Source organism: Nestor notabilis, unplaced genomic scaffold, assembly GCF_000696875.1.
Source record: "Nestor notabilis isolate BGI_N333 unplaced genomic scaffold, ASM69687v1 scaffold3205, whole genome shotgun sequence".
In the NCBI taxonomy this organism is placed as follows: domain Eukaryota; kingdom Metazoa; phylum Chordata; class Aves; order Psittaciformes; family Psittacidae; genus Nestor; species Nestor notabilis.
In genome coordinates this window covers 1-14186 of record NW_009930452.1, presented here as the reverse complement: position 1 = coordinate 14186, position 14186 = coordinate 1, and the positions used below count along the sequence as shown (strand labels likewise).

General features: G+C 38.1%; 1 protein-coding gene across 1 annotated transcript in view; it reads left to right on the top strand.

The window, feature by feature from the left end:
* The window catches only part of TRAPPC12 (trafficking protein particle complex 12), a 44415-nt gene extending 32920 nt beyond the window's left edge, over positions 1–11495 (top strand). Inside the window, exons 6-9 of the mRNA XM_010015390.1 lie at positions 103–175; positions 3816–3889; positions 11209–11307; positions 11472–11495. Coding sequence (XP_010013692.1) covers positions 103–175; positions 3816–3889; positions 11209–11307; positions 11472–11495 — 270 coding nt within the window. The remainder of the gene's footprint in view (positions 1–102; positions 176–3815; positions 3890–11208; positions 11308–11471) is intronic.
* Positions 11496–14186: the final 2691 nt, after the last annotated feature.

The following is a 14186-nucleotide window of genomic DNA, read 5'->3' as shown; positions in this document are numbered from 1 at the left end:
GCCCGAATTGGTTTAGATGTAGACTGTCAATTGTAGATAATTTGCATTAAATGTATAGTGCTGTTTAAACTCATGTCGATTACTTCAAAAAATTTACTACAGATACTAGAAAATTTGGAACAAGGCTTAGCTGAAGATGGAAGTATGACTAACATTACACAGGAGAACAGACAAGGTAGGTATTCTTAAAACATTTTTTTCACAGGCAGTGTGTTTTTATTGCTTGTCTGAGTATGCCAGAAGTTTTCACAAGACTGACCCAGAGTTCTTAAAACAATATTTTTGGAATCTCATAGCCTGCTCAGCCTCTCAAATACTTTTATTTGCTGGAATTAATTTCACAGTTTCGCTCTTGATCAAACTGATGCAGTAAATCAACTTTTTTTTCAACTTAGAAGAAACAAAGAACATGGGTGCTATCCTTTAGGGATGAATATGTAAGTGTATTGATGTCACAGCTAGACAGATGTTTTATCTTAAGCCTTGGCTGACTGGCTTCTCTTGGTCCTTACGTCTGAAATCACTGTTTTGTTTTGGGGTTTTTTGGTTTTTGTTTTTGTTTTTTTAATTGAACTGCCATCATACAAGGGCTACACTGGCTAAGGATGCTGCTGCAGAGATGGCTGAGTCTCACTAGCTGCACAATATTTAGACCCTTGAAAAATCTAAGTCACTTTTTAGAATAAGAGATGATACAAATCTGTGTTGTCGTTTTCATGATTTTACATGGAACTATGTTTTTTCCCTGTACTTAGTCATTTAGCTTCAATAGTAGAGGATACATTACTGCATAAAAATTGGACAAGAAGTGACATTCTGGGTTATATGAACCACTCATGGTGCCCACCTAGCAAGTTAAAACATCATGACAAGAAAACAAAACCCTTTCAGCTTCAACTAACAATCTAAGGAATATTACCATTTCTTTCTAGGATAACATTCACCTGGAGCCTGTGGGAAGCAAAAGTCTGGCTCCGAGATAACAAGAGACTTAAGTAGAGTTGTTAGCAGAGTTAAAAAAATTAATAAGCAATTCCCTAAAACAGTGTCTATATGGAAGGGTGCACGCCTCCCTGAACTCCTCCTGCCTGGTCTTCAAGCTGACTGGATGTAAAGCAGCTTTAATGTCTTATTGTACCTGACTTAATAAACTAATCTAGATATGTCCTAAAAAAAACCCCAAATGAATGCACACGTGAGCAGCATATACCACAAAGGCATAATTTGCAAATACAGTCAAATTAATACATTTACTACTCTTCTTAAAAGGCTTAGGAAAAAGAGAAGTAGTCTGATACTAAAGATTTATCTACATGCTCCAGGAGTTTCTGTTCTTCTCTCCTTGTATCTACTATTCTTCTTGCCTCTCTTCTCCTGCTTGCTTTTCCCTGTTATCCCCTTTCTACTGTTACTTCTGTCCTTATTATCACCACATTCTTTTCCTTTTTGCTCCTTTAAAACCAAAACACTGATCCCCCTTTAAGATCCAAGGACTTCTTCCTAGTTGTGTCATAATCGTGTGTCCTGCAGTCTGCCTTGCTCCTGAGTTTCTGGCTCCTTGGCTGCTTTAGAGCTGTGACGAGCTCAAGAGGAGGCATAGTTAGAAAAGCAGCAGCTAGTAGTTACCAAGGGACAATGCTGCTGAAAATTTGGAGGGATCTTTGTATGTCTACTGTGCAGCTGCCTGTAGGTTCAAGGCTGCCAAAAAGCCCATGGGACCTTTGCAGAGACTGTTGACTGCTGTTGTCTGCGGAGGTCAGCCAGGTCTGCTCCCTGTCTGCTTCTTTGCTGCATTTGGAGCTCCAGTAGGCTGATAATGGATTTGATTTTTTTCATGTGAGACTAGCTGAAGCAAACTTTATTAACTTTATGTGAAGACAGCCTTAATTCGTTATGGGAATTATGCTTAGCCTGTAATTTCATTATTGCTGGTGTAAGAAGGTGCCATACCAATTGACTTACCATGTACATCTCCTCTAGTCTGGAACAGAGCACCTTATTTGCCAGTTTTTCAGTGGGCAGAGATTTAGCATTGCACCACTTGCCTGGCAACACATTCTGTAAAATGCTGGTTTTGCAGCTTTTCAGTGCACGGAGCTCCTATTGAAATGAATGGCGATGTGGAGTCCTTGATATGTAACAAGATAAAACGAACGCTTGGAGTGGAAGCATGGCTGCCTGGACCTGCACAGGGGGTTTCAGGCATCTCAGTAACATACAATGATCTGCTGTTGGGTTTTTGATTTGTTCATTGTTTTGCAGGTTTTCTTTAACCCCTTTTCTGCCAGTGCTAAGAAGCCTCATTGCACAGGGGTACAGAATTTCCAGGCCAGGTTCATATTTAGTTCATTGCGCAGGCTGAAGGCGTCTGGTCCATATGCCTTGCAGTCCTTTCTGAGAACCATAGCTGATGCTATTCCATTGTTGATGAGAAGTCTAGATGTCTCCACTGCAGGAATCCACATCTAATTTGTTTTCACCTAAGTCCTAAAAAGCCGAATATGGTTACCACACTATCAGGATGTGCAAAAAGGACATGTATTAATAGAAGTGAAATAATAAAGGAGAGTAATTACGTCCTGGTTTTACACACACGCAAGGAAGGAAAAACAGAAATACATCATAAAATATCTGCTCATGGTTTACAGCATTCTCTCCATTAATAGCAGTAATGATATGTGATCAAGGGGGAATTTCTAAAACAAAAGCTAGGAGTAAGGAATGATTTAAAGATACGGTGGATGAAATACTGGCTCCAGTCTTGGGCCCCACATTATGCCCCTCTTTTGGCAAAGAATTCTGGAATATTCGTGGGTTTTTTTTGTTTTGTTGTTGAAGAGGATTGAAGGAGTTTTTAGAAAGATATTTCATTAAGCTCTCTTATTATTTGTAATGGCATTTATGTGTGCTGAAAGAATTATCTATGTGACCTGCCATGCTTTCAGCAGAGACTACATTATTGATACAAATGAGTGGTCTCAGTTATCACAATCTCATTGAAATAGTCTCTTCTCCCTTCCCTCCCTCCTTTCAAATCGTTACAGTGACCTTGACAGCTGATTGACTGAGATACATTTATTTTCCAAATGAACTAAATGAATACCCCATATGTTTATTTTTGAGGATTAGAGGAATATTTCTAACATTGATCTATGGTACTGTAATGCAAGAGAAAATAAGCGTCTGTGTGAACCATTTTCTTCCAACCTCAGGAGACTGTCTGCAAAGCAAGAGAGGGAAATCTGCTGCTGCAGCTTTTAATGCCTGCAAGCTCCAGGATCATGGGGAAAGCAGACAGGCTTGGCAGATTTTTTCCAGCATTTCTCTAAGCCAGAGGCAAGCACAAACAGTCCCAGACTCAGACAGTTCTCACTCTGCATGGTTTGGCTTTGAAATGGCATTTTAGCTGTGTTTGATTTTTGATTTTACCACATTTAATGCCATAGATTACATGTTTTTAAACTGATGCTCATTATCACTTGAATCTTTTCATGCACCTTTTGTTCTGATATTGGAAAATGTGTGGCTTCTTTTGGTGTTTAATGTTTGGCCTGAGCTCAAAGCTGAGCTGTCTACTGCTCAGCATTGTTGCATCGTGTATGGTACCCAGGGCCGCTTGAGCAGTTCCCTCGGAGAGATGAAGAATTTTCTATCTGATGGTGCAGGGTGACCGAGAATTACAAATCCATGGTGAAAACCCAGCGGTGTTAACGAGGGGGATCTTTGGAAATCGTAATTCATAGCACCAATAATTGATGGCAAGAAAGAACCTCTAATTTATTTGTGCAAATTCACAAGCTGCTCTTATTTTGCAGCCTCTGTTCAGCTGTGGAGGTCACGTCTGGGCCGGGTGATGTACTCAGTGGCAAACTGTCTGCTAATGATGAAGGTACGTGGGTGGCAGCAACTGCAGAGGTACCGTATATTCCAGAATAGATTGTCAGAGAAACTGCAAGAGAATTACTGGTGCATAGGTAAGGGAAGATGACCTGACCGTACGTGAAGGTTTTGCTTAGTGAGGAATTAATTAGACTTAATAATGTCTTATTTAATAGATAACTATTTGCAGTAATGTTCTTTGGGAACATATCTGTACTTATTTCTCCCCAAATCATCCTAGAGAACATGCAATAACAATACAGAATTTGCATTTTTAAATTGGATTTTTCAAACACTTAACTAAATGCTGTAATTAAAAGCAATTATGTGCTCTGTCTTTTTCAAACTGTGCACTAGGAATGTTGCTCTGTTTTCAGGATTAATAATACTGTAGCCTTTGTATATGATGAAGATCCAGAACATCTAAATGCATCCTCCCTTGTCAACCTATCTCAATTGTAAGGTACCTTCTTTCAAGTTTAAATCCTCGCTATAGGATAGGGGCGGAGGAGAAAGGAATAAAAGCAAAAGTAACTAGTTTCCTCTGTTGTGTTTTTTTCCCTTGATACCTTCTTACTTTTTCAACCTACTGCATTTGGTGCAACACTCTTAGCTTCTTATGTTCAGGAAGCAGAAATAAAACAACGGCTGTTTACCTCATGGTCAGAGTTAACAGGGATAGCACCATTCTTGCAGTAAAGTGCTTAACTGTATTTCACAAATCAATTAGCAGCAATAGCCTCAGAGCGAAGCTGTCGGCAGTATAATCTTCACAGGCCAAGATTTGCAGTCCTTGCTCCCTGCTCTTTGATTGCCCAAGGTCGTGCCAGACCTGACCCTCTGATGTTTACTGAGCTTCTTCCCAAATGTGGCTCCATTCTTACTAATACAGTACTTCAAAAAGCATGCACTGTTTAGAAGAGATCCAGTTATCCAAATAGTGCTTTGTATGAAATGGAGTATCCCTTTTATAAGAATTATAGAAAACAGAAATATGTATTCATAATGATATTGTGATGAGAACATTTCTGTCTGGAATAGGAATAATTGTCCATTAAACCAGGAGTTATTTTTAAGAACAAGTAAGCATTTGTGTTTTGAAGTAGGTACTTGACATAGGTTCATTTTTTAAGGAACAAACTTTTTCAAAAAAACAAGTGCAGAAAAGCATGAGTTTCCATCCCAAACAAAGTAACAGATAGAAATACGAAAATACTGGTAATGTTTTGGGTTTTTTTTTCCCCCCCAAGAACTTCACTTTACTTTTGGCTGTGAATTTCTTTTAACACTTTCAGCGGTTTTCTTCTCATGTACTCACAAATCCACATGCATGCACAGTTCTCTTTTTCTGGTTTGGTCCCATTAGTGCTATTTTCTTCTAGTAATAGGAGAATATTTGTGAATACTGATTATCACTGGTTTGGAAATGGTACTCCAGAAATACTGCAGCTCAGATACTTCTTAAAGCCAGTTGTATTTAGGGCCTATCAAACAGCTGTTAAGTTAGAAATTTATGGTTAAACAGTAACTTCCAGGTGACCAACAACCACGTATTAAAGCATGATTACTTCCATCCGAAATTTGCATTTCAGTGCATTGGCTGTGGAGTAGTTGCAAGTGTCTCAGTTTTCAGAAACATCCCTATATGGAGTAGTAAATTTTTTAAGATAGATTTTCCAAACATTCTGTCATGGTTTAAGCCCAGCGGTAACTCAGAACCATGCAGCCACTTGCTCACCCCCTTCACCTTGCATCTGTCTCTTGGCAGGATGGGGAGAAGAATCAAAAGAATGTAAACTCCCTGGGTTAAGAACAATCCAATAACTAAAATATTATATAAAACTACTACCACCAATAATAATGTTAAGGGAAATAACAAGGGGAGAGAATATAAACCTGAAAGGGGAAAGGGAAAAAAATGAATAAACACGAATGATACAAAATACAATTGCTCACCATCCACTGACCAATACCCAGCCTGACCCAAGCAGTGATCTGCCTTTCTGGGTGACTTCCCCCCAGTTTATATACTGGGTGTGATGTGTTGTGGTATGGAATACCCCTTTGGCCAGTTTGGGTCAGGTGTCCTGTCTCTGCTTCCTCCCAGCTTCTTGTGTCCCTCCTCACTGGCAGAGCAGGAGAGACTGAAAAGTCCTTGATTGGAGTAAACATTACTCAGCAACAACTAAAACATCAGTGTGCTATCAGCACTGTTCTCAGACGAAAGTCAAAAACACAGCACTGCATCAGCTACTAAGGAGTTAAAAATAACTGTTGTTAAAAATAACAGGACACATAGTCATGTTGCAGTTAGAATCACAGTAGTACATTAAGTTACTTTTTCCACTTACGTGACAGATCCTTTGCGAGATAATTATATGGGTTGTTTATAAATTTAATACTTTTAAGACCATTCTAACATGCAGCAATGCCATAATCATCTTCTAGAGTACTCAGTGTAAATCTATTTCTTCAAATAATTTTTAAACACACTTCTGTTAATTCTCCAATGAACAATTATATTAATTGACCAGTTCCACTTCTTTTTTCTGTTGTGTAATACACTTTTAAAACTGCATTTGTTTTTATTCAAGTATTTCAAGTGTATGTAATTTAGGAAGAAGACAAAAAAAACCCACCACCGAGTTCATCCTGCAAGTCAGCGCCATCTATTGCCATCTAGTGAACTTTTACAATATTGCAGTATGGTCATTCTTGAACCCCAAATACTATTAATTGAATGGAATAGCTTGTGCTATGAGTAGATTAATAATAATCAATTATTAAAGTAAAACTGTGTGACATCATTATAAAAAAAGCAAAACTTATTATCTTACTTTTGCTAATCTCTTTCTTCGGCCAGAAAACTTCAGAAGTATTTAATAGGGAGCAATCTTGTTAGGATTGACTCCTGAAAATAGAAATAAAACCCAAACACTTTGATTAGGTGTTGGGCCTATAACTATTTAAATCTACTTCAGTCATCCTTAACTCTAATGAGGTTTATTTCCTGTCATATCTCTTCTGCATTGCTTATCTGACTCAAGGAATTCTGTTTATGTAGCACAATGATTTTTGTCTTTTAAATATGGCCTCATTAGCTTCATAGCTAAACATCTCGTTAAATTACTGTGAAGGAGGGCTATACTGTTTTGGAGGTAACCAATTAACCGTAATTAAATTAACTGTAATTAAAGGCACACTTTGCATTATTTTTTTTTTCAGTGTTATCTTAACTTTTTCAGAACTTGCCTTTCATAAAAACAGAAGAATTAAAATTTATTTTAATGTAGGTGTAATACAATTAAAACTGTACAAAGAAGGAGGTAACAGCTTGTATTAGTGGCGCAAGGGACTGATGACGAAGGAGTTCTGTGATTTAAAGGAGAAAGACTGCATGAATCATCATGTCTTTTGCCTAACTGTGCTGCAGTACTGCTCTTTGGATTCATGACACTGTAAATCTCTGCTTTCATAACCCTTCCTCAAGTGCACTAGATAGAGAGGTTGGATAAGTTATCCCTGTCCTCTCTTCCAAAAATACAGTATCTGTGAACTATGTACTTGGTATAAATAAAGCTGATTTTTAGTCTAGGGTTTATTGAACCTACTCTCAGCATTCGCACGTGATGGTCATTTATGCTTATTTCTAAATATCTCTTAATTAATATTTTAAGTACTTAAGGTGGTAGTGAGGGAAACATGAAAATGTATAATTCATGAAGGGAAGTACAGTTGTACTGCAGTGCATTAAATGAAAAACAAACCCCACTTGCCATTTTTGAGCAAGTAGATCCAATGGCTTAGTAGAACTTCTTTGGATTAGTATATTTAACGTTAGCTCCAAATTTCATAATAATACAGATACTTGAATTATAAAACAATTTTATAACAATTGTTATAAAGGCCAAATCTCATTCATATACTGAATTCTGTAACTTCAGTCATTTTTTCATAAAGGTATGGAAAATCTGAAGGCTCATAATCTTTGGAAGTGAAAGACTATGACAATGCATCAGCCCCACCTTTAAGTCCTTAGATCACAAACTGTAGTCATTGGGTCTTTTGCTGGCAGTGTTTAACATGTCTTATTCCTCGCAACCACAACTTGTATCAACCAAGACTTTGCCCCTCTGGGAGGGCACCTGTTTGTCATTCTCTCAGACAATCCTTCTTGTAACATGTTACATTAGCAAAAATGAAAATTAAAACAGTCTTTAGTAAGTGAGACTAAACCCTCGTGTACTTTACAGTATGCTCCTTCAGAAGGAACTTTCAGATAAGATGCTTTTATAACTTACCATGGAATAGTGTCATTCTGTATGACACGTAGGATACTCTAGAAGTACTGTAGCTTCCATAATAGTGGAGCGGAGGAGGAAATGCATATAAAACTCACCATGGGATCCTGGAGTAACTGCAAAATGAGGTTGTATTTAGAAGTGAGCCTGGGTATTGCAATAATATTTTACAGTTTCATCCTCGGGCCATCCTTGCCTGTGCTTAGGGGTTGCTTTGGACAGACGTAACTTAGTCTGTTGTCATATCCTGGAACAAGTAAGTCCCATTTCTGTGATAGGTACTCCAAGGCATGAGGTAGATAAGCACAGACACTATGTGCTGTCCTATGGAAACAGGATGCTGTATCCACACTATTTACAGTGCATAGACTCTTAATGCTTCACCTCTATTCTAATATTTTAGGAGGTGTGAATGTTCCTGTACTCCTAGTTATAATGCATAGTGTGATGTACAATCACTTGACAGAGAATTCAAAAGGGGGAGGAGGGTTTTTTTTCCTGACTAGGCCAAGTCCGTGAAGCTCCCACAGCACGGGCCTCCTAAGACGTTACTGGGGTGTCTGTTCCTGCAAAGGCTGGCTACTACCTACACTAGGGAGCCTGTGGTGTTGTAATTGTGCAAACAGTGCCCACTTGTGCAGCTGCATCTGGCCAAGACTTTTCTGCAGTCAGTTCATGCTAAACTGTAAGCTGACAGAAGCGTTTTTCCATCAGCTTAACCGCATGATCTCCTGGGATTTGTTCTGCATCAGTTTTCGGATGTGATTGTAAAGTCCCCATCCCTCGTGTTGTATAGCCTAAGCCTCAGAGAGTGTAGGAGACTGAGCATTGGGTAAGGGGCTGCTTTAATGCTGCCATGGGAATCCATGGGAATGAAAGACATTGAGCATAAAAGCTAGAATTTTATATAATAGGAAGGGATAAAATTTAGTCATGGACAATCATTCAGATTTTATTAGTGATGCTCTTGCAGAAATTAATAGCTAATACAAGCATGGCTCCTTCAAGGAGCCAGATCAGAGGGTCCCTATTCTGAGGTTTTTATGCCTACCTGACATTTGGGACTCCATAATCAATGAAGTCCTTTAGTGAGAGCTGTTACAGTAAAAATTGAGTTTTTCATAAATCATACATTTATGAAAAAAATTGTTAACAAATTTCATCACATTTGAGTTTTGGATGCTAAATAAATTGGTATTTAAATATATATGGCCGCTTGTCTTTGCTCTGAACTTTTTGTATTACCTATAATAATCACAGACATGGATGGCACACTAGAATTGGAATAAAATGTTAACTGTTAACATTCAATATACATGTTTGCAAGTACAGGTCCCACAGGGTACATCTTGGACTGTTTAAGTCAGCCTCTAGTAGTATAGGACATGTAACTTCTCTCATATGCAGATTAGACTCCAAAGACTTCTCTTGATTTTTTTGTGTGTATGAAACAATTTGTATGTTGACCCTGGTGCATGGGTCAAGTAGTCATAGAATGGTTTGGGTTGGAAAGGACCTTCAAAGATCGTCTAGTCCAACTCGCCTGCAGTGAGCAGGGACATCGTGAACTAGATCACGTTGCTCACAACCATATCCAAGCCTGGCCTTGAATGTTGCCAGAGGTGTGGCAATCTACCACCTCTCTGGGCAGCCTGTGCCAGTGTTCCATCACTGGCACTGTAGAAAGTTTCTTCCTTATATCTAGTCTAAGTCTACCCTCTTTTAGTTTAAAACCATTACCCCTTTTCCTGTCGCCACAGGCCCTGCTGAAGAAGGGTTCAGCCCTTATAGGTGCGACCTCAGGAAAAGAAATTCGCTACACCTGGGTCACATTGCCTCCTCAGACTAAGCATGAGATGAAGAAGAAGTACCTTTACCTTTTACAGTTGCTGTGATCACATTAGGGACAAGTAAAATGGGTGTTATCATTTGGCCAAGAGAAATGGTAGGGTAGAGAGTACCCCAAGATGTCTGTGCAGTTATGAAAAATTATTCTTTGTTGTCTTTTGCTTCTTGACACCAACCACAAATTCTTGTATTATGCTGAAGGGCAGGACTGTTAGGAAGCACCAAATTAGTACAGCACAGAATTTTTCGTGTATGCCTGTCAAAGACCATGTATCTAAGGTCTTAAGAGTCATTTACTGCCCAGATTATTGAATTACTGTGATTTAACCGTGAAAGAACTGGACTGCAGTAACCAGTCTTATGGACATTTCTTTTATGTGGGAACTGGGACCATGATCTTGTTTAATCTTCTGTTACTTCTTATTATCTGGAGGATGCTGTTGCACTGCACCTTGAGCAGGCAGGTCTCAGAGCTGCCACTTGCCAGCACAGTCTTTATGCAGGTATTGGCAGGGGGAAGGTCACTTGCAAAGCTTTCTGAAGTTCAGAACCAGCCCACTCCTCACTTAGTTTCAGCCCAAATTAGTTTTCTGTTTAGATTACCTACTCCTTTTCCTTTTACTCTGTATGCTAGAAGGGAAGAGGGTTTTGGTGAAAGGATAGAAAAGGCCTCATTCCCCTTGGCAGTAGTGCTGGTTTGTCATCAGAAAATACGCATGAATTGCGGCTTGTGTCGCATTATGGTTTTGAGAAGTTAAGAGCATGTGCACAAGCAGTTCCCAAAACTTTGGAACATAGTTTGCTAAACCATGTAAATTATACATATATTTGAAACGAGACCCCAGTTACACAGAAGGCTTTCAACTTTCATCCTAAATCGTAATCTAAGATGAAGAGTAAATGTTCAGATTTCTTGTTCTTGGCATTTAAATACAAAAAGAATATGATCCAGTTGGGAGAGGGAAAAAAAAAAGGAAGACCCCCTGTGTTTGCAGTTCTAGTATAACTGAGAAAAGACTAATATAGTCAGCTCCTACTGCCTGCAGTGATAAGTAAAAATTCTGTTCCACTGACAAGTTGCAATTGCTTTAATTCTGTTTGAATATGTCTTTAAAAAGGAGGCATAAAGGCTGGAGAATGCTGAGCTTAAATACCTGGTCATGTTCTTTTCACCCCTTAGGACTATGTGCTTGCTGTAGATGCTTATCACACCATCATCAAGTATTACCCACAGCAAGAGCCTCAGCTGTTGAGTGGAATCGGAAGGATTTTCCTTCAGGTATGCATTTTATTCTAAATCTACTGGGTAGTATTGCTGTCGACAGCTACGTAGTGAGTAAGTGTTGCATTTAAAACCAGAACTGTTTTACAGGGTATGTATCAAATCGTAGAGGCAGTGGTGAAAACAAAAAAAATACTTCTACCATGTGATACTAGATAAAGTTAGGAAATATAAAGCACCTATAATACTAGAAATACATTAGTAGACAAAGAGCGTGCTATCGAAAATAATGCTAATTATTTAATCAAAGGACAATATTCTGCTTTCCCTGAAACTAATGGTAAAGATCCCATTGTCTTCAGTGAGCCAGAACTTCACTAAAAATCTCGTTTCTCACTGCCTCAGACTACACGCAGCTCTCAGTCACGCTGTGTAACTGCTGCCATCATCTAGCAAAAATTTGAGAGTTTCCTTCTTTTGTCCAGGTTATATCCCTGAGGAGACAGGGGAGGGCACATGAAAAGCAAAAACAGGACTGCACAAGTATAATAAATATCCATGTAGCTATGTACTTACAATAATAAGTTAAAAAGTTATAAGTACAGCAGCACTTTCTTCTTTATCAGAATATGATGCATATAAATTATTAGTATCTGATTGTTTTAATTTGTAGTATTTCATGAGTTCTCAGTTCTTTCATATTTTTCATATTGATATTTTAAACTTTTCCTTTTTTATCTACTTCCCCTTATTTATTATAAATCTGAGTTTACAAACAATCATATTTGTGGCATTTGTATTATGGAATTGTATTGAAATAGAATAATTTATTCTCGATAGATAATTCAGTCATTAATATTGCTTGCTGGAAATCATCGCATGTTGTTAAATCATAGTTATGGATTTTTGGTTCTCAGCAGTAACATATTTTCACAGTGTGGTAGACATGTTTGTCATTAAAAGTCTCTGGTTTAAAGTGGATCTCCATCACTATAGAGCAATTTTGTGATACTGGCTGTGTGCATTAATTATTACCTAAATAGCCAACCTAGTAATTATGCTTATTAAAGAATGGTACTGTAAATATACATAATACTGTTGGAAATGCAAGTTATTAAGAGCTCTTGTTTCACTGGGAAATGACTGGGTATGTTACTGGTACTGCCTTGCTGATGAGAGCGTCTGCCCTACTGTCAGTCCAGTCTGTGAGTAGCTCTGTTTGCTATAGAATAAAGTTCACTCTCAGGAGGAAAGCATCTCCTAACTATGTCTGTCCAATTTCAAAAGCAGCGTTTGCAGGCTCTGTATAGTCATTTGGAGTTGCTGAAGTCTGCAATGTTGGCTGTGAAACAGCCTTTAGTACTTAGTGGTTTTACTGTCAGAACTGGGCATAGCAAAAGAGAGTATGAGAAGCCCTTGAGATTTTCATCTGATCCTAGATAGTAGCTAATAAAAAGCATCACTTTTCAATTCAAATGTTTCCTTTCTTCTAGCACCTCAAGGAGATAAATCTTTATTGTTTGGCTCATTGGTTTTCTTTTTGTGACAAAATCTTCAGCTCTGTCTGGAGGGTACTGTTGCAACAGATGCAAGAGTTTGATGCATAAAAGAAATAAGCAGTGTGCAGGTAAACAAAACCAGGAAGTTCAAATTAAAGAAAGATAAACGTGTTGCAGGCCTAGGCACCACCATTTTGGTAAGATCACTGTGTGATATGTGTGCATTGTTAACGAGGCACTCTGTGGAAAAAAAGAAGTAAAAGTAAAGTAAAATGGGAAAGCAGTTTTCTGGTATTCAAATGTTACAGCTTCTCAAAACCAGGTAGTGATTCCCAAATAAGCTCAGATTGTTCTGTTAACTTTAAACATTATCCAAGAGGGGAATAAGGGAGCCAGATTATAGCTGCTTATCAGTCACAGATACTGTGTGACAATAGACATCACACATGAAACAAAGCAATAATGTAGAAGTGTAAGTCAGAAGTTTAATAGAAATAAAAGGTAAACTTTTTTCCAGCATACAAAACCTTATTTTGTGTGGTTTATTTTTTCTTAATTAAATTGAGCATACTAGATTAAGGCACCATGTCTTCTTTATCTTCACATGTAATGGGGCATAAAGAGTCCGAGATCTGATGCACGGCCTTTAGCTGGTGCCTTAATGTACATGGGAAATGAGGATGAGAGAAGTGGAGACTGTAGGAAAACACGGGCTATTGCAGAGAAATTCTCAGAAGCACTGTAATTCTGTCAGCAATCACCTGACCTATAAAAAGGAAATTCACATGAAACAGGGAAACAGTGAACACATTGCAGTGTCTAGGATTATGTTGTGTGCTACTAATAGGCTCTGCTTGCTGGCCGACCTATCCAAAATTGCCATTTAAATAACAACATTAAAGAATTTAGAAAATGGAAAGCTGCCTGACCTTAGCCTCTGCAATAGACTGCTGCAAAATGGAGTTAAAAGCAATAGGTAAATCCTAGCGGTACTTAAGAATAATCATCTTGGTTTCCAGACAAACAACAAATTTAAGTGCATACTACTCTTCAGGTTCCTTGTTGGAGGCTATGATTATTTGAGGTTAACAGAGGAATTTTCATTTTTATTCAAAGTGACAATTATTATTAGATACTGAAGTCAAGTTTGCTGAACTAAGTTAAATAAAATTAAGTGATGAAGACCACTTTAAACTTTAACATTTAATGACTAATTAAAAGAAATGCTTTCTTCTAAATGTTCTGTCCCCCCCCAAAAGAAAAAAGTAAACTGTTTCCCCTCAGCAGGGTAACTGAGAATTGAAAGTTTGGCATGTTTGCTGAGAAAATACAAGATACTGCTAAGAAATTAGAACCCTTCGTGATCACGAATAAGTTATGATTAGTCTTAAAGCATATAGCTGGTGAATGAACTTGCTCGGCCACTGTCCATAATAT